Source organism: Manacus candei, unplaced genomic scaffold (assembly GCF_025592945.1).
Source record: "Manacus candei isolate 608988 ecotype Guabito, Panama unplaced genomic scaffold, ASM2559294v1 h1tg000029l, whole genome shotgun sequence".
In the NCBI taxonomy this organism is placed as follows: domain Eukaryota; kingdom Metazoa; phylum Chordata; class Aves; order Passeriformes; family Pipridae; genus Manacus; species Manacus candei.
The window spans coordinates 3,532,228-3,555,874 of record NW_026138077.1 but is presented as its reverse complement, the minus strand read 5'-3'; the positions used below and the strand labels follow the sequence as shown (position 1 = coordinate 3,555,874).

General features: G+C 51.2%; 1 protein-coding gene and 1 long non-coding RNA gene across 2 annotated transcripts in view; both read left to right on the top strand.

The window, feature by feature from the left end:
* The first annotated feature begins 1,127 nt into the window (after positions 1-1,127).
* Positions 1,128-23,647, top strand: part of LOC127472624 (uncharacterized) — an 86,949-nt gene continuing 64,429 nt past the window's right edge. Inside the window, exons 1-2 of the mRNA XM_051791134.1 lie at positions 1,128-1,597; positions 13,975-14,109. Coding sequence (XP_051647094.1) covers positions 1,357-1,597; positions 13,975-14,109 — 376 coding nt within the window. The 5' untranslated portion in view covers positions 1,128-1,356. The remainder of the gene's footprint in view (positions 1,598-13,974; positions 14,110-23,647) is intronic.
* LOC127472625 (uncharacterized) overlaps positions 14,542-23,647 on the top strand; it is a 56,973-nt gene continuing 47,867 nt past the window's right edge. The window contains exon 1 of the long non-coding RNA XR_007905090.1: positions 14,542-15,325. This is a non-coding gene — a long non-coding RNA (uncharacterized LOC127472625). The remainder of the gene's footprint in view (positions 15,326-23,647) is intronic.

Below are 23,647 nucleotides of genomic sequence, written 5' to 3'. Positions count from 1 at the left end.
CCCAGTAGCTTCCAGTAGCTCCCAGTAACTCCCAGTGTCCCCCCCAGTGCCTCCCAGTATGTCCCAGTTTAACCCAGTTCCCCCCCCCCCGTGGGCCCTGGGCCGGGTGGGGGAGGGGCGGGCTCACATTTCCATGGCAACATCCCTTTCCCTCTGGCCCAGTTTCTCCCAGTTCCTCCCAGTTTAACCCAGTTTTTCCACATTTTTCCCCATTTTTCCACATTTCCCCCCATTTTCCCCATTTTTCCCAGATTTTCCCCCATTTTTCCACATTTTCCTGAATTTTTCCCCATTTCCCCCCCATTTTCCACATTTTTCCCAATTTTCCTACATTTTCCCAGATTTTTTCCCATTTTTCCCCCATTTTCCCAGATTTTTCCCCATTTTCTCCAGATTTTCCCAGATTTTCCCCCCATTTTCCCACATTTTTCCCCATTTTTTCCACATTTTTCCCACATTTTCCCAGATTTTCACACATTTTTCTCCAGATTTTCCCAGATTTTTTTCCCATTTTTTCCACATTTTCCCCGATTTTTTCTCACATTTTTCCCAGATTTGCCCAGATTTTTTCCCCCATTTTCCTGGATTTTTCCCACAATTTCCCATATTTTCCCCATTTTTCCAAAATTTTTTTATCTTTCCCCATTTTTCCCCATTTCCTGGATTTTCTCCCATTTTTTCCACATTTTCCCAGATTTTTCCTCATTTTTCCCAGATTTTCCCAGATTTTTCCCCATTTTTCCCAAGATTTTTTCCCATTTTTTTAAATCTTTCCCCATTTTTCCCCATTTTCTGGGATTTTTTCCCATTTTTCTCCATTTCCCCCCATTTTTCCCAGCATTTCCAGCATTTCCCCCCCACTTTGTCCCCATTTTCCCAGATTTTCCCAGATTTTCCCAGATTTTTCCCTATTTTTTCTCCATTTTCCCGGATTTTTCCCAGATTTTTCCTCCACTTTTCCCAGAATTTCCCACATTTTCCCAGATTTTTCCCACATTTTTTCCCATTTTTCCCACATTTTCTCAGATTTTTCTCCAGATTTTCTTCCAGATTTTCCCACATTTTCCCACATTTTCCCACATTTTTCTTGATTTTTCCCGATTTTCCCCATTTTTCCGGATTTTTTTCCCATTTTTTCCCATTTTCACACATTTTTCCTCATTTTCCCCCATTTTCACGGATTTCTCCTCATTTCCCCCATTTTCCCACAGTTTTTCCCAATTTCTTCACATTTTCCCAGATTTTTCCCCAGATTTTTCCCCATTTTCCCCAGATTTTTCCCCATTTCACCCCCATTTTCTCGCATTTTTCCCCATTTTCCCACACTTTCCCAAAGTTTTTCCCACATTTTCCCAGATGTTCTCCCTATTTCCCCAGATTTTTCCCCATTTTCCCCATTTTTTCACAGATTTTTTCCCGATTATTTCCCCCATTTTCCCGGATTTCCCCCCTTTTTTTCCCACATTTCCCCGGATTTTTTCCCAATTTCCCCCATTTTCCATGATTTTTCCCACATTTTCCCAGATTTTTCCTCATTTTCCCCCATTTTTCCCAGATTTTTCCCCATTTTTCTCAGATTTTTTCCCCATATTTCCAGGTTTTCCCAGAATATTCCCCATTTTCCCCCCATTTTTTCCCTATTTTCCAAGATTTTTCCCATTTTTTCCCCTTTCCCCCCCATTTTTACCACATATTTCCCACATTTTCTCCCATTTTCCCCAGAATTTACCAGGTTTTTTCCCAATTTTTCCCCATTTTCCCAGTTTTTTCCCAATTTTTTCCCCATTTTCCCGGATTTTTTCTCCATTTCCCCCCATTTTCCCAGATTTTCCCCACATTTTTCCCATATTTTCCCAGATTTTCACACATTTTTCCCCATTTTCCCCCTTTTTTCTTCATTTTTCCATATTTTCCCATATTTTTCCCCATTTTCCCCAAAATTTCCCACATTTTCCCCCAGTTTTCCCCATTTCCCCGGATTTTTCTCACATTTTTCCCAGAATTTTCCGCAATTGCCTCATTTTCCCACATTTTCCCAGATTTTTCACCATTTTCCTGATTTCCCCCCCATTTTTCCCACATTTTCACAGATTTTTCTCCAGATTTTCCTCACATTTTTCCCCCATTTCCCCACATTTTCTTGGATTTTTGGGTCCCCAGTTTTCCAAATTTCCCAAATTTCCCCAGTGGGAAAAAATGGGGGGAAAAAACCAGGAATTTTGGGGAAAATGGGGAAAAACTGCGGAAAAAAGTGGGAAATTTGGTGAACACCAATGAAAAATTGGGAAAAATGGGGGAAAATTTGAGAAAAAAGTGGGAAATTTGGGGAAAATTGATAAAAATGGGGAAAAATGGGGGGAAATTTAGGAAAACTGGGGGAAAATCCGAGAAAATGTGGACAAACGGGGGAAATTTTGGGGAAAAAGTCAGAATTTTGGGGAAATGGGGGATTTTGAGGGGAAATGGAGGGAAAATTGGGATAAAAGTAAGAAATTTGGGGAAAACGGGTGAAAAATCAGGAAAAATGAGGGATAATTGCGAAAAATTAGGGGAAATTTAGGGAAAACTTGGGAAAAAATGGCGGAATTTGGGGAAAATGGGGAAATTTGGGAAAAATGGGGTGAATTGAGAAAAAAATGGGGGAATTTGGGTAAAATTGGATGAAAAATTGGGGAAAGTTGGGAAAAATGGGGGGAAATTTGGGGAAAATGGGAAAAAATGGGGGAAATTTGGGAACAATGGAAGGAATTTGGAAAAAAAATGGGGAAAAATTGAGAAAAATGTGGAAATTTGGGAAAAATGGGGGGAAAATTGGGGAAAGAGTGGGAAATTTGGGAGAAATGGATGAAAAACTGGGAAAAATGAGGGGAAATTTGGGAAAAACTTGGGTGTCCCCACCAGGTTCGGCCCCACCATGGCCCCGATAGCCCCGGGATCAGGTGAGACCCCTACCCCATGCCCTGACCCCTCCCCCTCCCCGAGGTCACTACCCTGACCCCCCGAGTCCAGGCTGTGACCCCTCCCCCACCCCGTGGCCCCTCCCACACTTTATGGCCCCTTCCCCATTCTGTGGCCCCTACCCCATTCTGTAACCCCTACCCCACTCTGTGACCCCTCTCCCACTTCATGGCCCCTCCCCCACTCTCTGACCCCTCCCCCACTCTATGGCCCCTCCTCCACTTTATGGCCCCTCCCACACTCTCAGACCCTTCCCCCACTTTATGGACCCTCCCCCACTCTGTGGCTCCTCCCCCACTCTCTGACCCCTCCCCCATTCTGTGACCCCTCTCCCACGCTGTGGCCCCTCCCCCACTTTACAGCCTCTCCCCCACTCGGTGACCCCTCCCCCACCGACAGCTTCTCCCTGCAGAGAGAACAGCCAACACACTATTTCACTTCTCCTTTTAACAAAGCTCTTTTCTCCTTCAAGCCCCTCAAAGGCGCCAAGGCCACATAGGAGGCCACACACAAACAGTACTCCTCTTCCCACTTGACTACACCTTCTCCCTCACTGTTCTACAGGGAACACCAGGAATCTGCTCGCAGAGGCCTCTCCTTTCCCATCAGTAGCTCAGCACAAGGAGTTAAAGGAGCTCAAGCCTTAGGCCACAAGAGCTGACAGCGAGGAAACTTTGGGAGCAAACTAATGCTGCTAACACGGACCCAGCTGAATCCAGCACACAATCACAGAATCCAAGAGTCCTTCAGCTTGGAAAAGACCTCCAAACTCACTGAGTCTTGTGCAGCCCCTCCCCGACCGCCTGCAGGGACTGGATGATGCTTTGCACAAGCACCAAAAGGAATGTTGTGAAAGCCATGGCCTGCAGGAGGACACAGAGAAGGGCTTGGTTGGGGCTGGGAAGGAGGGAGCTGGCGCTGGGGGAGCGGGGATGGAGCCTCGGGGATGTGGCGCAGCAAGGACAGGGGCCCAGGTAGCTGGCAGGCGGCAAGGCCTCACCCCCTGCCCCAGCAGCAGCACCGGGCCCTGCCCAGGGCGCTCCTGCCAGGGGCTGGGCCCTGCAGGCAGGGGCAGAACCCACTCCCTGGGGCGGCCTTGCTGCCCTGGCCCTCGTCCGGCCCAGCCTCTCCCTGTGTGCATGCTCCCCACAGCACAGGCTGCACTGGGCAGCATCCCCTGATGGGCCCTGCAGAGCTGCCCCACGGGGACACTTCCCTTTTATGTCACAGGTGCCACAGCCTGTCCCAGCCAGCCCTGCCCATTGTCCCCACCCCGGTTCAGTGACTCACAGTGGCCCCTGGCAACCAAAGAACCAAAGCCCCACACCCCCAGAGTGCAGCCCTACCCATGTGCAAGGGGCCCCCAAAGGGTTCCCTGCACAAAGCAGCCCCTCCAAACCCTTGTCAGATAGAAAACTGGGGGATGTGACCCTTGGATGCTTTCAGTACAGAGATACAAGCTTTTCTTGAATAATGGAGGGGGTCACTTTTTTATTATTAATATTTACAGTTATCCATTTGGGGACAGGATGTCCTACAGGCTAATGTGCTGTCACATTTGGAGTGAAAAGTACTTTTCAAAGAAACCCAGGGTGCATGGTTGATACACAGGAAGCTGCCAAGTCACCCAATGTGAAGCTCAACACTGCTTTGCAACAGCACTGCCCTTTCACACACATCTTTGGCAAAGACAAAGATGTCAGGGTTTAGTTTCTAAATCAGTAACACTTGACAAGACCTCTTTATGAACTGACAGCAAGAGAACTTAGGAGCAGTTTAGGGTTGGCAAGTGTAGGAGCCAAGAAGAGAAGAGCTGATGGGTATGTCGTGATTACTGACAGCTGGATGGTCGCGGAGCCGACCAAGGACTGCCAGACACAAAAGACATCACCTGCTGGACTTGGCCCAAACACCAGCCCCCTCCTCTCCCTTCTCAACCACTCAACCACAGCCTGCACACACCCACACCTGCCCGGGCCAACTGGCTGTTTCTCTTCTCTTTTCTGCCTGGGGGGGAAGGAAGAAGGACAGGGAGGGCATTTGCCTTCGGGCCAGAGGGAAGGGGAAGGAGATCCTCCCAAATCCATCCCTGGCAGGATGGGGGCTGGAGGAGACATTGGGGGACCCCCAAGAATATTTTTGAGGGGAAGAAAGGATGGGGGCACCCACAGGGGGTTGGGGGGGGGGGAGGGACCCAGGAATCTCGTGGTGGGACACTGGGGAGTTCCCAGTAGTTTCTGGGGGGGGTGGACCCCCAGCAGTCCGGGGTGGAAAAATGGACGGAGGAATCCGCCGTAAAGGGTTGGTGACACCCAAAAGACTCTAGGAGGGGGTTGGGAGGGGCCCCGGAGTCCTGAAGAGTGTTTGGGGGTCCCCAGGAGGGAGTCTGGGGGTCTGAGGTGGTCCCAGGAGATTTTCAAGGGTTAAGGGGATGCACAGGAGATTTGGGGGACGAGGGGGAAAGGCAGAGGGTCCCCAGGAGTCTTGGGTGGGATCTGGGCGGTTCCTGAGAGTCTTGGGGGAGATTCGGAGGGGTCACCAGGAGCCCCTGGACCCCCTGAACTCACTCCACACCACCATGGCCTCGTTGGGGTCGCACGTGAAAAACAGCGCGGCGGGGGGAGACCCTGGGGCCGGGATCGATCGGGACCAATCGGGTTCAATCCCGATCCTCCCCTCCCCCGCCATCACCGCCCCGCTCCCTCCCGGCAGCCCCCGCGGAAGTTTCCACGTTCTATTGGGTGACTCACCGGCACAAGGACAGGGACCCAGCAGAATTTGGCAATGACGTCATTCCAGCAGAGCCGTTCTATTGGCTGCGACCCACGAGGGAGCCCCAAAACCTGTTCATGGCTTGGGGGGAAAGGACAGTTGGCACGGCCGGGAACGGGGGTGCAGAGGGTGTTCAAGTGCCCAGGAAAGGGGCAAAAAACTTTCCCCTCTCCCTCCCAGTGCCCCCTCAGCCCATCCCAGTGTCTCCCCTCTCCCCCAGTGCCCCCTCAGCCCATCTCGGTCTCTCCCCTGCTCTCCCAGTGCCCCCGTCCATCGAGGTCCCAGCCCGGCCCTGCCCCCTACTCTGCTCCGGCCTGGATTTCTCCCCTGCAGGGGCAGCTGAGGTGGCTCCAGGGCGGGCGGGAGCTTTCGGGGCAGGGGTGGCTCCTGACATGCTGCTGGAACCGCCCCTGTCTGGGCGGGCCCGTCAACCTGGGGCACCTCCTCACCCGAGCCTGGGGGACGGGCCGGCAACTGGGAGGGGCTTTGGGAAGGAATGGGGAGGCTGAGAAGGGGTTGGAGGTCGTGGGGGTAACAGGGAAGGGGTTTGGGGGAGTTTGGGGGTTTGGGAGGGAGGTTGGGGAGATTGGGGCAGCTGTGAGGGGTTTTGGGGAATCGTCGGGGATGTGGGAAGGAACTGGGAGAGAGTTTGGGGGCATACTCAAGGGGAAGGGGGCAACTAGGAGAGGGTTTGAAAGGTCCTGGGAGGGCTGGAGGTAACTGGGAGGGGTTTGGGGGCATCTTGTGGGTTTTTGTGGGTCTGGGAGGCAGTCTGGGGGCCTCGGAGGGTTTAAGGGGAAGTTGGGAGTGTCCTGTGGGACCGGGATGGGATTTGAGGGTTCCTGGAGGGGCTGGGAGGGCTTTATGCCTTTCTACTGCGGGCATTGTCTAGTATTGATGGGGGTAATCCGTGCGTTGACTGTTTCATAATCATCCAAATTTTAACAAGACTTTGAAGGTGGTCAACCTCAGTTTGAAGCAGCTCATTTTTAGCAACAAATTTATCCGATTTTTTTCCTGTTTCCCTCTCAAAGGCTAACGATGACTTCAACACCACATTTTCTGATTTCAAAACAGTAGACTCAACATCAGAAATCCATTCATGACTTCCCTGTCACCACTCCATCCGAATGTCTGTGCACTCACTGTGGCCTGAGAGAAACCTGCCTGTTTGCAGCGCACTGACTGGGCAACTTTTCTTTTTGCAGGTGGAAAAGGGCAGATAAAGAAAAAACAGATGGGTCCAGCAGAAGTGATGCTGCTTCTGTCAAAAGCAGAGCAGAGGCCGAAAGTATAGCTTGCAGTCTCTTTTTTAAGGTTAGGTTCAGAGAAAAGGGTTTGCGTATAGCTTGCAGTCTCTTTTTTAAGGTTAGGGTTCGGGAACAGGGTTTGCGCATAGCTTGCAGTCTCTTTTTTAAGGTTCGGGTTAGGTAACAGGGTTTGCGCATAGTTTGCAGTCTCTTTTTTAAGGCTAGGGTTAGGGGAAGAGGGTTTGCGCATAACTTGCAGTCTCGTTTTTAGGGTTAGGGTTAGGGAAAAGGGTTTGTGCACAGCTTGCATTCTCACTTTTAAGGTTAGGGTTAGGGAGAAAGGTTTGCGCATAGTTTGCAGTCTCTTGGTTAGGGTTAGGTTTAGGGAACAGGGTTTGCGCATAGCTTCCAGTCTCTCTTTTAATGTTGGGGTTGGGGGACAGTGCTCTATAGAAGCAGAGTACATACTGGACAGCGGTGGGTATTCTGCCAGACACGCAACAGAATAGCAACAGCAAAAGCAGAGACCTAAGAGAAAAAGCAAAAGATTCTGACAGCGGTGGGCAGTGAATCGGGCTTATAGCCTGAGAGGGGCTTATTGGGCACCGCTGCGTGTCCAGAATGGGCTAAAACCGCGATTGTTAGATCGCGCACTGAGACAAATTCTTCCTAACCCTAACCCTTACCCATACCCCTAACCCTAACCCTAACCCTAACAGTAACCCTGTCTTTTGCTAACCCTAAACCTAACCCTAACCCTAACCCTAACTTTTGCTAACTCTAACTCTAACCCTAAATTTCCTAACCCTAACCCTAACTCAAAACCTAACCCTAACCCTAACCCTAACCCTAACCCTAAACCCTAACCCTAACCCTAAACCCTAACCCTAACCCTAACACTACACCCTAAACCAAAAGGAAACTTCCTTTGCTATGCCTACTGGGCGGAGTCAGTGCTGATTGGTGTTACAACCCGCCCCAGGAAAAGGGGAGAGGGGGTAACTCAGGTTTTTATTAATAATTCCCTTGGGCTGGATTAAAGTGAAACGACACTAAATAATCGGTGTCTGAAAACATACACTGGTGTGCTGGTTTAAAAGTTAACCAGCAGGGGGAATGAACTCAACTCAAAGGAGAGATTATAAGTCAGAATAACAATTTATTAAAATGATACAGTAAGTACAATAATACAAACCAACAATTGGTCTCAACCCACAAAAACCCAAATGTATAACCCAGTGCCCTGGGGCCTGAACAAAGTGGTGTTCCTTGGGCCCTGTTTGATTCCAAAGTAAAGGGAGAGGGGAAGAACCTGCTGGTGGGAGAACTGCTGCAGTCTGGCCAGAACTGGTGATCGCAGTCCAGTGGTGGTCTAAGTCTGGTTGAGAGCGATGAGATGCAGCCTTCCTCTGGATCCCACGAGTGGGTTGAAAAATGTTCCAAAACTCCAAGATTATATATCCTCCAGTTCAGGCAGGAATGTTCAGTGCTCCCCTCAGGGCGGGGAGTTCCACAAAGGGTGTGAGGACAGAAACATCCTCCTATCTCACAGGCCTCTTAACACCTAGTTTATAGCCTGAGGAGTCAGGCTCTATGGGCAGAGGGTGCGAATAGTCTATTGACAACAATAGTCTAGTTTCTGGGAAATGACATGGAAGGCTATAGAATACAGTTTTGGGTTACACCCACCATGATGAACTGATCTCAGCTGTCCTAACTAGGACAACTGGTAAGGTTTATTTTAACAATTCCGTATCAACAGGCATGCTAGCAGTTTGGGAGTTGGGCTATCAGTTGGGAGGCATGGCTGAAAACAGGAAACAACAGCCCTAATTCCCAGGAAAGAAAGCCTGGAAGCTTTGGCTTTGTGGTGCAGTTGGTGGGCCACACTGGGCACTCCATGGGCAGGCAGCAAGAGTTTTCTGGATCTGGGAGTCAATCTGGGGGCCTCGGAGTGTTTGAGGGGAAGTTGGGAGTGTCCTGTGGGACCAGGATGGGATTTGAGGGCTCCTGGAGGGGCTGGGATGGGTGTATACTGCAGGCATCGTCTAGTATTGATGGGGGTAATCAGTGAGCTGACTGTTTCATAATCATCCAAATTTTAACATACAATATGATTATTAGAATAAAAAGCAAAAAGGTAATATCAACAAAACAGTAACAGGGTGAAGCTCTTGGTTGAAGACTGGTTTCTTCTTTTTCTCCAGTGATTTTAATTCTTTTTCGTCTGGGTTTTAATCCCATCTTTGGCATTTGGCTGCCAACATTTTGTCCCCATATCCATTGGAAATTGTATTAACTGTTGATGAGAACAAAGTGGAATCCCAAGGTATGTGATATATTGATAGGATTTCACTGGTTGGCTTTTAATTTGTCCAGGTTTATCGCCATAATGCTTCTGCTCTTTAACCACTTGAATCAGAATGAATTGAGTTGTTTTCTGGGTTGGGTTCTTTTTTTGAGTCCAAGGGTTTTTAGTGGATTCAGTATCAGGCACAAAGGAAATTGAGGGAGGTAAAGAAGAATCCTCCCTTTGTTCATTATCACAGGGATCACTCAGTCTATTTTCATTAATGTGAGGAAAGCTGGGAGACTCTAGAAACATCAGTTGAACTTCAAATTCTCCTTGTTTCTTTCTCTCCTGAGACTTAGAATCAGGGTTCTCTGTGGTTTCCCAAGTCTCAATGCCAGGGTAAGACACTGGTTTATGAAGTTGCCTGACCAAACCAGGAGCCTGTTTTTTTAGCAACAGTTTTCTCTCTGCACTCTGGCGCAACAAGACTTTGAAGGTGGTCAACCTCAGTTTGAAGCAGCTCATTTTTAGCAACAAGTTTATCCGATTTTTCTCCTGTTTCCCTCTCAAAGGCTAACGATGACTTCAACACCACATTTTCTGATTTCAAAACAGTAGACTCAACATCAGAAATCCATTCATGACTTCCCTGTCAGCACTCCATCCAAATGTCTGTGCTCTCACTTTGACCTGAGAGAAACCTCAGGCAGGTGGAAAAGGGCAGATAAAGAAAAAACAGATGGGTCCAGCAGAAGTGATGCTGCTTCTGTCAAAAGCAGAGCAGAGACCGAAAGCACTTTAGGAAGTTGCTTACAGAAGCACTTGTGCATTCCAAGTTACAGCTCAGGAGTCTCAGTGACTTGTCCAACATGAGAGTTTCTTTTCCATTTCTCAACCCCCAGATTCCTCAGGAGTAGGAAACTGGAAACACTGACTGAGAAAAGCTCCATTCCTTCCTAATAATTGTGCTTTGCCCTTCCCATTTGACAGTGCTCTTGGAAATGTGCTGCTGTGATCTGGATCTGTGAGCAGCCCTGACCTCCCAGAGCACTCATCCAATGGCAGGAAGACCCCACCTGGCTCCTGCTGGGGTTCTTGCCACCACGACCCACTATGGGTCAATGGAATGGGGAGCAGGGCGGTGGGACCAGTAAGGACCAGTTAAGGGGGTTGGGGGCACTTCAGCATCTCCATCAAGGTCAGACCAGTACAGAGCAGCATAGACCAGTATAGATCGGTATAGACCAGTATAAACCAGTATGGACCAGTATAGACCAATATGGGTCACTGGAATGGGGAATGGGGCAGTGGGACCGATAAGGACCAGTTAAGGGGCTTGGGGGCACTTCAGCATCTCCATCAACGTCAGACCATTATAGACCAGTATAGACCAGTGTAGACCAGTATAGACCAGTGTAGACCAGTATAGACCAGTAAAAAACCAGTACGGACCAGTATGGACCAGTATGGACCAGTACAGGTCACTAGAACAGCGAGCAGGGTGGTGGGACCAGTAAGGACAAGTTAAGGGGGTTGGGGGCACTTCAGCATCTCCATCAAGGTCAGACCAGTACAGACCGGTACACACCAGTATGGACCAGTATAGACCAGTATAAACCAGTGTAGAGCAGTATAAACCGATATAAACCAGTACGGGTCACTGAAACAGGGAATGGGGTGGTGGGATCAGTAAGGACCAGTTAAGGGTGTTGGGGGCACTTCATTATCTCCGTCAAGGTCAGACCAGTACAGACCAGTATAAACCAGTATAGACCAGTATGGACTGGTATAGACCGGTATAGACCAGTATAAACCAGTACAGACCGGTACGGGTCATTGGAATGGGGAATGGGGCAGTGGGACCAGTAAGGACCAGTTAAGGGGGTTGGGAGCACTTCAGCATCTCCATCAGGGTCAGACCAGTACAGACCAGTATAAACCAGGATAGACCAGTATAAACCAGTATGGACCAGTACGGGTCACTGGAACGCGGAATGGGGTGGTGGGACCAGTAAGGACCAGTTAAGGCAGAACTCAGCTGGGACTTAGTGGTTTGGGGGTGGGCGTGTCCCTTCTTTAGGTGGGCGTGGTCTCTCCCTGGTGGGCGTGTCCCATCCCAAGGTGGCCATAGCCTCTGCAAGTGGGCGTGTCTTTTGCATCCTCTCCCCCTCCCTGAACTGGGAGCTCAACTGGGACTTACTGGGTTTTGGGTGGGCATGTCCCCTCCAGATGATGGACCCACTTTCAGCCCCTCCCCCCACCTTTAAGGGCCCACCCAAAGCCACTCCCCCCCCTTCCTGCACCTCCCCAACCCTAAGGGTCCCTCCTGTCCCTCCCCCACCCTCAGGGTCCCTTCCTTCCCCTCCCCCCAGTGAACCTTCTACCCCTCCCCCACTCTCAGGGGCCCTCCCTGCCCCTCCCCCACCTTCAGGGGCCCTCAGGACCCCTCCCCCAACCTCAGAGACTCTCCTGCCCCTCCCCCACCCTCGGGGAGCTTCCTACCCTTCCCCCACCCTCAGGGACCCTCAGGGCCCCTCCTTCACTTTCGGGGTCCCTCCCTGCCCCTCCCCAACCCTCAGGACCCTACTGCCCCTCCCCCCACCTCGGGGTCATTCCTGCCCCTCCCACACCCTCAGGGACGGTCCTGCCCTTCCCCCACCCTCAGGGAACCTCCTGCCCTTCCCCCACGCTCAAGGACCATCCTGCTCCATCCCCACCCTCAGTGTTCCCTCCTTCCCCTTCCCCCCCCACTGGGACCGTTACTGGTCCCTTACTGGTCTGTACTGGGAAGGGAGAGGGGCGGGGCCGCTCCCTCGAGGCCCCTCCCCCCCCCGTGATGTCACCGGGTCCCAAAAATAGCCCCGGGGGCCCAAACTGGAGGGGGGACCTGGAGCCACTCCCAGTGTGACCAGTTCAGGTACTGGGAGGGACTGGGAGGGAACTGGGAGGGACTGGGAGGGACTGGGAGGGGGCAGGGCTTCCCCCCCTCCCCCCCTCCGTGTCCTTGGAGTGACCTTGGGGAGGGAGGGGGATGGGCCGCTCCCAGTGGCTCCCAGTAGCTCCCAGTAACCCCAGTAATGCCTCCGGTATCTCCAATGACCTCCCCAGTAACCCCAGTGACCCCCCCAGTAGCTCCTAGTAGCTCCCAGTAACCCCAGTGTCTATCGCAGTAGCTCCCACTAACTCCCAGGAATCCTAGTGTCCATCCCAGTAACTCCCAGTAACCCCAGTGTCCACCCCAGTAGCTCCCAGTAACTCCCAGTAAGCCCCCCAGTAGCTCCCAGTAACTCCCAGTAAACCCCAGTGACCCCCCCAGTAGCTCCCAGTAACCCCAGTGTCCATCCCAGTAACCCCAGTGACCCCCCCAGTAGCTTCCAGTAGCTCCCAGTAACTCCCAGTGTCCCCCCCAGTGCCTCCCAGTATGTCCCAGTTTAACCCAGTTCCCCCCCCCCCGTGGGTCCTGGGCCGGGTGGGGGAGGGGCGGGCTCACATTTCCATGGCAACATCCCTTTCCCTCTGGCCCAGTTTCTCCCAGTTCCTCCCAGTTTAACCCAGTTTTTCCACATTTTTCCCACGTTTTCACACATTTTCACACATTTTTCTCCAGATTTTCCCAGATATTTTTCCCATTTTTTCCACATTTTCCCCGATTTTTTCTCACATTTTTCCCAGATTTGCCCAGATTTTTTCCCCCATTTTCCTGGATTTTTCCCACAATTTCCCATATTTTCCCCATTTTTCCAAAATTTTTTTATCTTTCCCCAATTTTCCCCATTTCCTGGATTTTCTCCCATTTTTTCCACATTTTCCCAGATTTTTCCTCATTTTTCCCAGATTTTCCCAGATTTTTCCTCATTTTTCCCAGATTTTCCCAACATTTTTTCCCATTTTTTTAAATCTTTCCCCATTTTCCCCCATTTTCTGGGATTTTTTCCCATTTTTCTCCATTTCCCCCCATTTTTCCCAGAATTTCCAGCATTCCCCCCCCCAGTTTGTCCCCATTTTCCCAGATTTCTCCCAGATCTTCCCAGATTTTTCCCTAGTTTTTTCCCCATTTTCCCGGATTTTTCCCAGATTTTTCCTCCACTTTTCCCAGAATTTCCCACATTTTCCCACATTTTTCCCACATTTTTTCCCATTTTTCCCACATTTTCTCAGATTTTTCTCAAGATTTTCTTCCAGATTTTCTTCCAGATTTTCCCACATTTTCCCACATTTTCCCACATTTTTCTTGATTTTTCCCGATTTTCCCCATTTTTCCAGATTTTTTTCCCATTTTTTCCCATTTTCACACATTTTTCCTCATTTTCCCCCATTTTCCCTCAGTTTTTCTCAAGTTTTTCTCATTTTCCCAGATTTTTCCCCATTTTCCCCAGATTTTTCCCCATTTCGCCCCCATTTTCTCTGATTTTTCCCCATTTTACCACATTTTCCCAAAGTTTTTCCCACATTTTCCCAGATTTTCTCCCTAGTTCCCCAGATTTTTCCTCATTTTCCCCATTTTTTCCCAGATTTTTTCCCGATTATTTTCCCCATTTTCCCAGATTTCCCCCCTTTTTTTCCCACATTTCCCCGGATTTTTTCCCAATTTCCCCCCATTTTCCATGATTTTTCCCACATTTTCCAGATTTTTCCTCATTTTCCCCCATTTTTCCCAGATTTTTCCCCATTTTTCTCAGATTTTTTTCCCCATATTTCCAGATTTTCCCAGAATATTCCCCATTTTCCCCCCATTTTTTCCCTATTTTCCAAGATTTTTCCCATTTTTTCCCCTTTCCCCCCCATTTTTTCCACATTTTTCCCACATTTTCTCCCATTTTCCCCAGAATTTACCAGGTTTTTTCCCAATTTTCCCCAATTTTCCCAGTTTTTTCCCAATTTTTTCCCCATTTTCCCGGATTTTTTCTCCATTTCCCCCCATTTTCCCAGATTTTCCCCCCATTTTTCCCACATTTTCCCCAGATTTTCACACATTTTTCCCCATTTTCCCCCTTTTTTCTTCATTTTTCCATATTTTCCCATATTTTTCCCCATTTTCCCCAGAATTTTCCACATTTTCCCCCAGTTTTCCCCATTTCCCCGGATTTTTCTCACATTTTTCCCAGAATTTTCCGCAATTGCCCCATTTTCCCACATTTTCCCACATTTTTCACCATTTTCCTGATTTGCCCCCCATTTTTCCCACATTTTCACAGATTTTTCTCCAGATTTCCCCCACATTTTTCCCCCATTTCCCCACATTTTCTTGGATTTTTGGGTCCCCAGTTTTCCAAATTTCCCAAATTTCCCCAGTGGGAAAAAATAGGGGGAAAAAACCAGGAATTTTGGGGAAAATGGGGAAAAATTGGGGAAAAAAGTGGGAAATTTGGTGAACACCAATGAAAAATTGGGAAAAATGGGGGAAAATTTGAGAAAAAAGTGGGAAATTTGGGGAAAATTGATAAAAATGGGGAAAAATGGGGGGAAATTTAGGAAAACTGGGGGAAAATCCGGGAAAATGTGGACAAACGGGGGAAATTTTGGGGAAAAAGTCAGAAATTTGGGGAAATGGGGGATTTTGAGGGGAAATGGAGGGAAAATTGGGAAAAAACTAAGAAATTTGGGGAAAACGGGTGAAAAATCAGGAAAAATGGGGGATAATTGGGAAAAATTAGGGGAAATTTAGGGAAAAATTGGGAAAAAATGGCAGAATTTGGGGAAAATGGGGAAATTTGGGAAAAATGGGGTGAATTGAGAAAAAAATGGGGGAATTTGGGTAAAATTGGATGAAAAATTGGGGAAAGTTGGGAAAATGGGGGGAAATTTGGGGAAAATGGGAAAAAATGAGGGAAATTTGGGAACAATGGAAGGAATTTGGAAAAAAAATGGGGAAAAACTGAGAAAAATGGGGAAATTTGGGAAAAATGGGGGAAATGGGGGGAAAATTGGGGAAAGAGTGGGAAATTTGGGAGAAATGGATGAAAAACTGGGAAAAATGAGGGGAAATTTGGGAAAAACTTGGGTGTCCCCACCAGGTTCGGCCCCGCCATGGCCCCGATAGCCCCGGGATCAGGTGAGACCCCTACCCCATGCCCTGACCCCTCCCCCTCCCCGAGGTCACTGCCCTGACCCCCCGAGTCCAGGCTGTGACCCCTGCCCCACCCCGTGGCCCCTCCCACACTTTATGGCCCCTTCCCCATTCTGTGGCCCCTACCCCATTCTGTAGCCCCTCCCCCACTCTGTGACCCCTCTCCCACTTCATGGCCCCTCCCCCACTCTCTGACCCCTCCCCCACTCGATGGTCCCTCCTCCACTTTATGGCCCCTCCCACACTCTCAGACCCTTCCCCCACTTTATGGACCCTCCCCCACTCTGTGGCTCCTCCCCCACTCTGTGACCCCTCCCCCATTCTGGGACCCCTCTCCCACTCTGGGGCCCCTCCCCCACTTTACGGCCTCTCCCCCACTCGGTGACCCCTCCCCCACCGACAGCTTCTCCCTGCAGAGAGAACAGCCAACACACTATTTCACTTCTCACTTTAACAAAGCTCTTTTCTCCTTCAAGCCCCTCAAAGGCGCCAAGGCCACATAGGAGGCCACACACAAACAGTACTCCTCTTCCCACTTGACTACACCTTCTCCCTCACTGTTCTACAGGGAACACCAGGAATCTGCTCGCAGAGGCCTCTTCTTTCCCATCAGTAGCTCAGCACAAGGAGTTAAAGGAGCTCAAGCCTTAGGCCACAAGAGCTGACAGCGAGGAAACTTTGGGAGCAAACTAATGCTGCTAACACGGACCCAGCTGAATCCAGCACACAATCACAGAATCCAAGAGTCCTTCAGCTTGGAAAAGACCTCCAAGCTCACTGAGTCTTGTGCAGCCCCTCCCCGACCGCCTGCAGGGACTGGATGATGCTTTGCACAAGCACCCAAAGGAATGTTGTGAAAGCCATGGCCTGCAGGAGGACACAGAGAAGGGCTTGGTTGGGGCTGGGAAGGAGGGAGCTGGCGCTGGGGGAGCGGGGATGGAGCCTCGGGGATGTGGCGCAGCAAGGACAGGGGCCCAGGCAGCTGGCAGGCGGCAAGGCCTCACCCCCTGCCCCAGCAGCAGCACCGGGCCCTACCCAAGGCGCTCCTGCCAGGGGCTGGGCCCTGCAGGCAGGGGCAGAACCCACTCCCTGGGGCGGCCTTGCTGCCCCGGCCCTCGTCCGGCCCAGCCTCTCCCTGTGTGCGTGCTCCCCACAGCACAGGCTGCACTGGGCAGCATCCCCTGATGGGCCCTGCAGAGCTGCCCCACGGGGACACTTCCCTTTTATGTCACAGGTGCCACAGCCTGTCCCAGCCAGCCCTGCCCATTGTCCCCACCCCGGCTCAGTGACTCACAGTGGCCCCTGGCAACCAAAGAACCAAAGCCCCACACCCCCAGAGTGCAGCCCTACCCATGTGCAAGGGGCCCCCAAAGGGTTCCCTGCACAAAGCAGCCCCTCCAAACCCTTGTCAGATAGAAAACTGGGGGACGTGACCCTTGGATGCTTTTAGGACAGAGATACAAGCTTTTCTTGAATAATGGAGGGGGTCACTTTTTTATTATTAATATTTACAGTTATCCATTTGGGGACAGGATGTCCTACAGGCTAATGTGTTGTCACATTTGGAGTCAAAAGTACTTTTCAAAGAAACCCAGGGTGCATGGGTGATGCAGAGGAAGCTGCCAAGTCACCCAATGTGAAGCTCAACACTGCTTTGCAACAGCACTGCCCTTTCACACACATCTTTGGCAAAGACAAAGATGTCAGGGTTTAGTTTCTAAATCGGAGGGGTCACCAGGAGCCCCCGGACCCCCTGAACTCACCCCACACCACCATGGCCTCGTTGGGGCCGCACGTGAAAAACAGCGCGGCGGGGGGAGACCCTGGGGCCGGGATCGATCGGGACCAATCGGGTTCAATCCCGATCCTCCCCTCCCCCGCCATCACCGCCCCGCTCCCTCCCGGCAGCCCCCGCGGAAGTTTCCACGTTCTATTGGGTGACTCACCGGCACAAGGACAGGGACCCAGCAGAATTTGGCAATGACGTCATTCCAGCAGAGCCGTTCTATTGGCTGCGACCCACGAGGGAGCCCCAAAACCTGTTCATGGCTTGGGGGGGAAGGACAGCCGGCACGGCCGGGAACGGGGGTGCAGAGGGTGTTCAAGTGCCCAGGAAAGGGACAAAAAACTTTCCCCTCTCCCTCCCAGTGCCCCCTCAGCCCATCCCAGTGTCTCCCCTGCTCTCCCAGTGCCCTCTCAGCCCATCCCGGTCTCTCCCCTGCTCTCCCAGTGCCCCTGTCCATCGAGGTCCCAGCCCGGCCCTGCCCCCTGCTCTGCTCCGGCCTGGATTTCTCCCCTGCAGGGGCAGCTGAGGTGGCTCCAGGGCGGGCGGGAGCTTTCGGGGCAGGGGGTGGCTCCTGACATGCTGCTGGAACCGCCCCTGTCTGGGCGGGCCCGTCAGCCTGGGGCACCTCCTCACCCGAGCCTGGGGGACGGGCCGGCAACTGGGAGGGGCTTTGGGAAGGAATGGGGAGGCTGAGAAGGGCTTGGAGGTCGTGGGGGTAAGTGGGAAGGTGTTTGGGGGAGTTTGGGGGTTTGGGAGGGAGGTTGGGGAGATTGGGGCAGCTGTGAGGGGTTTTGGGGAATCGTCGGGGATGTGGGAAGGAACTGGGAGAGAGTTTGGGGGCATACTCAAGGGGAAGGGGGCAACTAGGAGAGGGTTTGAAAGGTTCTGGGTGGCCTGGAGGTAACTGGGAGGGGTTTGGGGGCATCTTGTGGGTTTTTGTGGGTCTGGGAGGCAGTCTGGGGGCCTCGGAGGGTTTAAGGGGAAGTTGGGAGTGTCCTGTGGGACCGGGATGGGATTTGAGGGTTCCTGGAGGGGCTGGGAGGGCTTTATGCCTTTCTACTGCGGGCATTGTCTAGTATTGATGGGGGTAATCCGTGCGTTGACTGTTTCATAATCAACCAAATTTTAACAAGACTTTGAAGGTGGTCAACCTCAGTTTGAAGCAGCTCATTTTTAGCAACAAATTTATCCGATTTTTCTCCTGTTTCCCTCTCAAAGGCTAACGATGACTTCAACACCACATTTTCTGATTTCAAAACAGTAGACTCAACATCAGAAATCCATTCATGACTTCCCTGTCACCACTCCATCCGAATGTCTGTGCACTCACTGTGGCCTGAGAGAAACCTGCCTGTTTGCAGCGCACTGACTGGGCAACTTTTCTTTTTGCAGGTGGAAAAGGGCAGATAAAGAAAAAACAGATGGGTCCAGTAGAAGTGATGCTGCTTCTGTCAAAAGCAGAGCAGAGGCCGAAAGCACTTTAGGAAGTTGCTTACAGAAGCACTTGTGCATTCCAAGTTACAGCTCAGGAGTCTCAGTGACTTGTCCAACATGGGAGCTCCTTTTCCATTTCTCAACCCCGAGATTCCTCAGGAGTAGGAAACTGAAAACACTGACTGAGAAAAGCAAAGTCCCTGCCCTGGCACAAAGAACCCCGGAGCACAGGGACCCTGCTCTGCAGGACAGCCCCGGGCATCCCTGGCTGCACCCCCACCTTCCCAGCCCGCAACCATCCCTGGGAGAAGGAGCCCACCTGCGCTGTCCCTCTGACGGTGCTGCATCGAAGGCCTGCCCTGGAGAACATCCTCCTCCGGCGCAACAGAGAAACTGGGAGAGTCCTGACAGATGTGCAAGGCTGTGGGATGTGGTAGCTTTAGGAGATTCCTCCAGGAACACAAGCGACATTGCCCTGCACCTGTAGACTCACTCTGCAGAGGAATGTGAAGTTGTGTCCCCAAGTTGTGTCTCAGTTGAACACCTCCCATCTTTCTGCTGCCTTTAACCTCCCTTTGCCTTTCTTCTCTTCTCTCGTGCCTACAGGCAGTGCCCTCGGCCCTGCTGGGCTGTGCAGAGGAGCTGCTCCTGGGCAGAGCTGTCTCTCTGCAGTGCTGCCCGCTTGCCAGGATTTCCCTGTGTGCCAGGAGCCCGGCCCAGCTGAGCAGCACAGCAAGAGCCAAAGGCAGCCCTTTCTCTGCCCCTCTGGGTTCCCCGCAGGTGTCCCTGGGGCTCCAGGGGAACCTGCTGTGGAACAGACTGAAGGAAACAATGATGTTCCCTCTTCTCACCTCTTCAGGGACACTTCTTTCCAGCAGTGACACTTCTTTCCAGCAGTGACATTTCTCCTCTTAGAAAATTACCAGGGTACGATGATCACCTTTTCTAGTTTCATCATTACACAGGACACCAGGAGGGTGACAGCAAAGGATCTGGTAACTCCCTGGCACAGCGGGGGTTTTCCTGGAGTCACCCAGAGAAATGTGTCAGGGCTCTGAGAGGTGTCCAACCCTGAGCTGGACTGATGCACACACGGGGGTGTTCAGAGACACGAGTCCTTCCCTGGCACACACACAGGCAGTTCATTGCAGCAGGGGCAGTGTCTCCCTGGGCTCCTGCTACCACTCCCAGAGCCTGGAGCCACCTCAGCCCTGTAATGCTCCCACCCTGCCCACTCCTACACTTCAGATGAACATTGGGGTTTTCTAGTCACTGGAACTGCCCAGACCAGCCCCTCCCTGGTCCCCCCATCTCCCTGCCCCGCCCCAGCCCAGCAGAGCAGCACAGTCGTTTCTGGTCCTGCAGCAAGGGAGGCAATAGAGGACAGGGACAGTGACTGCATGTCTGGACTGCTCAGGAGATCATCAGCTCAGGCGGCAACTCCTGCAGCCTCAGGGCTACACCTGCTTCCCAGTGGCCCAGGCAGTTGCTGCCACGTGGGCACAAGCTCTGCTGCCCAGGAGGGTCCTGTAGTGAAGGGCTTTGCAGATGGCCATGTAGCGGTCATAGGACATGATGGTGAGAAGGGCAAGCTCCGCTGTGATCAAGAAGAAAAGCAAAAAACACCTGTGCAGCTCATCCTGAGTAGGACATGCCCCTGGTGTTCCAGAGGGAATTGGCCATGGCTTTGGGGAGAGTGGTGCAGATGCAGCCCGGGTGTGTGAGGGAGAGGTGGAGCAGGAAGAAGTCCCTGGGGGGTGTGCAGGTGATGGTGGCAGGCTACGGCGCTGAGGATGAGGCCGTTGCCCAGGAGGGCAGCCAGGGAGATGCCCAGGAAGAAGCAGAAGTGCAAGAGCTGCAGCCAGGAGGAGGAAGTGGGGGATGGAGCTGCTCTTGGACATGAGCTTCTTCCGGGCATCAGGAAATGTCCAAGGAGGAAAAGGCAGTGAAAACTTTGGGACAGGTTTCCTAGATCAAACCCATGAATTCCTCTGAGCATCTACCCTCATCCCAAGTATCTGCAGTCACACATATATAGATTCTGGACTGTAGAAGAAAGGCTTAGCATGACTTTAAGATGATTTCTTCTCAATTTTTTGATTTATTTTTCTACTGCCAGGTCTGAGAGGGGCATCGTGGAACCAAAGGAACCCTGAGACATTTCAGAATCCCACATGTGTTGGGTCTGTCTGAGCTGGAGTTCATTTTCTCACTGCAGGCGTCACAGGGCTGTGCTTTGCATTGGGAGCTACAAAGGGGTTAATCACACCAGTGCTTTGGCAACTGCTGAGCAGGGCTGGTGCAGCATCTGCATTGTCGGCTTCGTCCCCTGAATCGGGGGCAAGATCATGGGAGGTGATACAGACAGGTCAGTTGAGCCAAATGGACCAAAGGGACATTGCAGAATATATGGCGTCAGCTCAGCTACAAGAGCTCAGGAAAGGAACAGGAAAGGGGGAAAATCCATTTTTTTCCAATACATGCCTTCTGAGTGGCTTCTCTGGGTGGTGAAGCCCTGCTTCCCATGAAGTGACCAGGTATCGCTGCTGACAGGAAGTAGAGAGAAAATCTTTTTATTTTCCTCTTCACTTATGCATGCGCAAACTTTGGCTTTTGCTTTAGTAAAGTGCCTGATCTCAAGGTAGAAATAATTTTCCATCTTATTCTGTCTCTTCTGTCTGGCTGGGAAGGGCAGCAATAGAGCAGCTTGGTGGGCACCTGGCATCCAGGTAAGGTCAACCCACTGCAACATTGCAGGGTCTCATGGAACCAAAGGACTGCTGGGAGACTGGGGGAACTCACGGAATCAAGTGGCCGTCGTGGCACTGCCCTGCATCATAGAAGCAAATGTTCCCTGGGAAACTACAGAAACCGGGGACTTAAGGGACATCATTGGGATGTGCGGGACCTCATGGAATTAAACAAACCGTGGGATATCTTTGGAACTTCATGGAATCAAAGGGATAAAACAAAAGAATTAAACCCCATGACCAGAAACCATTGGATCGAACATTTCTTTAATATGCCAGCTGGGGATTCATGGGGGTACTCTGCCTTGCATGAATCAAAGAATCAGTATAAATTTCGGAGAATAAATACAGTGATACTTGAAAGACCCTCCCCTTCACAAACAGTCCAAAATTCTCTTCTGATTTTAGGGTCAAATAGCCTCTTGGATTTTATTCGTGGAGCAAGACTGCCATCTAGCGTCCATTTCTTCTGGGAGGGGTAGTCCTTTTCACAGAGTGGTCTTCTCCCTTAGCAGGCCTCGTAGCATCTCTGATTGATCTATCCGACCCCTAACCCGTAAACTAAATGCTTTAGGACCAACTAAGACGTGTCTTAGAACTTCCCATTTGCTTAAACAATGTATAATTGACTTTCTTCTTAACAGAACAATCTCTTATTAAACAAGTTTTCTGAGGCCTGTAAGCTAATTTCTTGAAGATGGGCATATGATACACTCTCTATTAGTTTCCATGCATCATCTACATTCTCTCTCCTACAACTAATTGTAGTCTTAAAAGAAAAGAAAAACTGCTACCATGCCAAGAAAGCAAACCCCTTTGTTGATTAGGATTTTTATCTAAGAAAAACTTGTGATTTACGAAGCCATTAAGGATGGAGATCCTCTCTCATTTCAGTGCCATTGTGACAATATGGGGCCTCATGTAACACATGGAACACAGAACACTGCACATTCCCAAGCAATCAAGGGGCCATTGTAACACTCCAGGGTCTCATGGAAGATGGAGGCCCCGCAGAGAGACCTCAAATCAGAGGTTTGGGCAATCCTCAACCAGAGGAAATTCAACAAGGGGAAGTGCCAGATTCTGTCCCTGTGATGGGGCAACCCCGAATGTCCGGACAGACTGGGAATGATATTCTGCATAGCAGCGCTGGAAAATGGCCTCTGGGGTCCTGGTGGATGGCCAGTTGGCCAAGAGTCAGTGGTACCCTGGCGGGGGCTCACTGCTCGGTCACAGGAGGGTTTTCAGACACACGAGTCCTTCGCTTGCACACAGACACAGACAGTTCATGGCAGCAGGGGCAGTATCTCCTGGGGTTCCTGCTGCCACGCCAGGAGCCTGGATGCACCTAAGCCCTTGTGGGGTGCCACCTGCTCTGCCACTATCTGAGATGCCCCACCGCCTGAGAGATGGAAACGCGGAGCTCTGTCCAAGAGAAGCACATCCCAGAGCTGCATGCATGGGCTTTGCCAGGATTTAGAACCGTAAATGCAATGTGACACCGAGACACTCTTTGTCTCACACGACTTCAAGGTCTCCCCAGGAGGTTGATGGCAATTGTTCTTGCTCAGGGTCATCTCCCCACACCAACAGCAGGCGTGTGTTCAAGACTTGTCTGTGCAATGCAAACAGATACACGCTGTCTAGTTCTTCCGGTCTCTCCAAGGAAGGCCGGGTGAGAAGCCAGTGCTGGAAGTTGTGGTTCTATTGTGAGTGCCAAGAGCGGATGGCAGGTCTGTGATGAATGCCCTGAGGAGATGACCTGGGTTTTCCAGTGCACATGGCAATAGATCACACCCTGTTTTGGTGGTCATTTATGTCCTACGTAGGTGACAGAGATGGGAAAGAGAATGAAATTTTTAAATGTGCCTCTGAGTGCCCCTCAACCTGCTGCAAATGTGCAGATTCGAGTACATCCAGTTCAGGTGTGAGAGGCTGTTCCCTGGTCCTCTGAGCAAGAAGAGCTGGACGAGGGACACAACAGAACTCGCTTACTGAGACTGCATCTCCATGAATCCCAAAGCAAGTTCGAGTTTTCTCAGGGGAAGGTGTTTCTCCAATGCACTGCCTCGCCGTGGCACTGGTACCACAGCCCCCGACAAAACCACAAGTGTTCTTTGTCCCTAGCAAAAGTGCTCCTACTGCTAGCAGGGATGTTCCACCGGAAAGGCCAGGAGAGGTTGAGCCCGGAGGGCACTGAGCCCGGAGGGTTGTTCTGCCTCTCGTGCCCCTCGACCATTCTCGCAAGCCCAGCCTGGTCCCGCCGGTTCTACGGTGCAGAGCACGGACTGCCACCGCGCTGCCACCGCTGTCGCCTGGCCTCCGCCTCCAAGCCAG